Raw genomic sequence first — 3,117 nt, 5'->3', positions numbered from 1 at the left:
AACTGAATAACAAGTGGGGGTTGGTTGTGAGCCAGCCCCAAGCCGCCAGTCTCTGCCCATGCCGAGGGAAATTCTCTCAACCAGTCCTGCATCCCTTGTGGTGGCCCCTTAGAGGGCTCAGATTCAAACAGGTGGTATTCCTCTTTCAATTTTAGGGCTAGGACTTGTAGGGGTGTCCCTTTGGGTCCTGTAATGGTCAACCCCTTGTCATCAAAATAGATCTGAGCCTTGAGCTTAGTCAACAGGTCTCGGCCAAATAATGGGTGAGGGCAATCAGGTATATGCAAAAAAGAGTGGGTTACCTGTCCAGATGCCAGCTGAACCTTTCTCTCGGTGGTCCATCGATACCTCCTGCTAACTGTGGCCCCCTGGACCAAAGCTGTGCGGTCACTGAGAGAGCCTCCGGTATGGGTCAGGACTGAATGTTGAGCCCCGGTGTCCACTAGGAAGGTCACTGGCTGCCCCCCGATCTTGAGAGTTATCCTAGGCTGGGGGGGGGGCTCCTGGCCTTGACCTCCCTAATCCTCCAGATTGAGGAGGTCCGTGGCCCTTGGCTTAGTTCTCCGAGACCCTTGAGGCTTCTTTGGGCAATCATGAGCCCAATGTCCTCTCGCTTTGCAGTAGGCGCACTGGTCTTTGTCAAGGGGTGCCCTTCTTTGATCTCCCGCCCTAACTCCCTCTCTGACCTGTCCCTGAGACACTACAGCGGCCAGGACTTTACTTATTTCTCTATGACGTTTCTTATCTCTTGCTTCCTGTTTCTGCCACACCCTCTCCTCCCACTCTTCGGGAGTTTCTCTCTTATTAAAAACTTTCTCTGCCTCTCTTAATAAATCTGACAAACTGAATGAGTGCAGTCCCTCTAGTCTCTGTAACTTGGCCCATATATCTGGACTTGACTGATAGATGAAAGACAAGATGACGCTCGGCGCCTGTCCTGGATCTTCCGGATCGTACGGGGTATACATCCTATAGGCCTCTTTGAGTCTTTCCACGAATGCTGCCGGCGTCTCATCCTTTCCCTGGACCACATTTCTAACCTGAGCCAAATTGGTAGGGCGCCTAGCAGCCCCCCGGAGACCCGCTAAGAGCAACTGGCAAAAGAGACGTAGGTGCTCCCTACCTTCTGGGGTCATGAAGTCCCAGTTCGGGCGGGTGAGGGGAAAGGCTGCATCAATGACATTAGGCAATTGGGTGGGTCTTCCATCGTCTCCAGGAACCTGCTTCCGAGCCTCCAAGAAGACTCGCTGCTTCTCCTCCACTGTCAGGAGGGTCTGCAGTAACTGCTGACAGTCGTCCCACGTGGGCTGGTGGGTCACTAAAATGGACTCAATCAGGTTAGTCAAGGTAACAGGGTCCTTAGAGAAAGGAGGATTATGATGCTTCCAGTTGTAAAGATCAGAGGCCGAAAACGGCCAGTATTGGAGCTGGTGATTGGGGCCCTCCCGAAGGGGGAAGGCCCTGGATTCTTTGGCTGGTTCGTCGTGCCTTCCTCGTAGACGATCGGCAATTGGGGAGGGGGCCGGAGCCTCATCCTCCCTCTGTCTCTGTAGAGGCTGTTCGGGGGCTGCCGGGGTGTTCGCCAGTCACTCTGGTCCCGCCGCGGGGGCCGCCGGTCCCTCCGGTCCCCGATTCCCCGGGTATGGCGGTGGGTCCTCTGTCAGGAGGTCAATAAGAGGTGAATTGGGGTCCGGGGGAAGGACAGGGGTCTTAGGGGGATCCTTTCGTGGGAGAACAGGGTAAAGGGAGGAGGTAGGAGGGGCGAGAGGGGGCGGCGGTGCCGTCGGGGGGCAGGCCTGGGGCGCTGGAGGGGAGAGAAACGGCCTAACCCATGGGGGGGGTTCGGTCGCCAGGAGTCTCCATATGGCGATGTATGGGACCTGGTCCGGGTGGCCATGGGGACTCAGAGTGAAGACTTCCCTCCACCTGTGAAATAAGACTGAGGTTAAAGGTTCCCTTGCGAGGCCATCCTACATCCATCATGACCCATTCGGCCTCGCAAAGGGTGATCCATTTATTCTTCTTGACTACAACTCCCTCGTTGTTGGCTCGTGCCTTCACGTCTGACCAGTGGTTAAGCGTGAGGCTCAGGAGGGTGGTGACAGTCTGTCCCATGGCTGTTTCTAGGAGGAGAACGGTTAGACAGAAAATGAAGAACAACAGACAAACGCAAATAAGACTAACACGCGCTGTGAGGCTTCGGTTCCAAACCGAAAGCAAAAACTCAGAAGGAGACTGCGAGGGTCCAGATCCCTCGTCTCCGACCAACACCACGTATCCCTCGGATACATGAGTGGCCCTGAAAAACCGTGCCCCTGAGGGGACTTCAGACACCCGTGAAACGTCTTCCAGGGTTACGGTGGGCGAAGTCCGAGCTCGTCAGCTCCTTCAGCCCCCACCGCCACAGACAGATTATCAGATGCATGCAGACAGACAGACAACACTCAGACAGGACAGGGATGACATATACCGAGGCCGGCCGGCTTACCTCGTGATGGTGGGTTGGTGGTCCCAGGGAGGGGTCTCTATCCCGGACGAGCCCCCAAATGAAAGACCCCCACAGGAGATCATCCCTCAGGAGAGACCCCTAACCCAAGGAACACGCCGAAACCACGGATCAGATGCAAACAGCAAGAGGGTTTATTTAGATACACAGGTACCTGGGGCACTGAAGTCTCTCGGAGGACTTGCACGCCTTCCTAGAGTAAGGAGAACTTTTTATAGTATCCCGGGGGCAGAGGCGCGGTTACAGAAACGAGAAGCATAGTTACAGGGTTCCCATTGGTTGTTTCAAAGAAGACCAGGGTGAACTTGGGGACATATTTTTAATTCTCGGAAATTTGATGTGTGTGGCTGACTTGGCCTTGCCTAGGGTACAGTGGGTGTTTTCCTAGCCCAACTGTTTATTCCCCAAGGCCAGGTGGCCAACCACAGATATCCTGTTTTGACTCAATGGTTTCTCTCCCAAGGCCGGGTGGCCAACCACAGTTATGAACTCCCAAGGCCAGGTGGCCGACCAAAGTTATGAACTCCTGTTTTTCTGGTACTTGCCTTGCAGAATGGCGTTTCTTAGGCTAAGTTATTGGGACCGGGGGGGGGGGGGAAATCAGTATTCTA

General features: G+C 54.7%; 1 protein-coding gene across 1 annotated transcript; it reads right to left on the bottom strand.

The window, feature by feature from the left end:
- Positions 1-241: 241 nt before the first annotated feature.
- LOC143274046 (uncharacterized) lies at positions 242-2,115 on the bottom strand. The gene is made up of 2 exons (XM_076575319.1): positions 1,975-2,115; positions 242-1,556 (listed from the first exon to the last, which is right to left on the bottom strand). The coding sequence occupies exons 1-2, from the start codon at positions 2,113-2,115 to the stop codon at positions 519-521; spliced, it is 1,179 nt and encodes a 392-aa protein (XP_076431434.1). The 3' UTR covers positions 242-518.
- Between the last annotated feature and the right edge of the window lie 1,002 nt (positions 2,116-3,117).

Source organism: Peromyscus maniculatus, chromosome 6 (genome assembly GCF_049852395.1).
Source record: "Peromyscus maniculatus bairdii isolate BWxNUB_F1_BW_parent chromosome 6, HU_Pman_BW_mat_3.1, whole genome shotgun sequence".
Lineage (NCBI taxonomy): Eukaryota > Metazoa > Chordata > Mammalia > Rodentia > Cricetidae > Peromyscus > Peromyscus maniculatus.
This window is presented reverse-complemented; position numbering and strand designations above follow the sequence as displayed.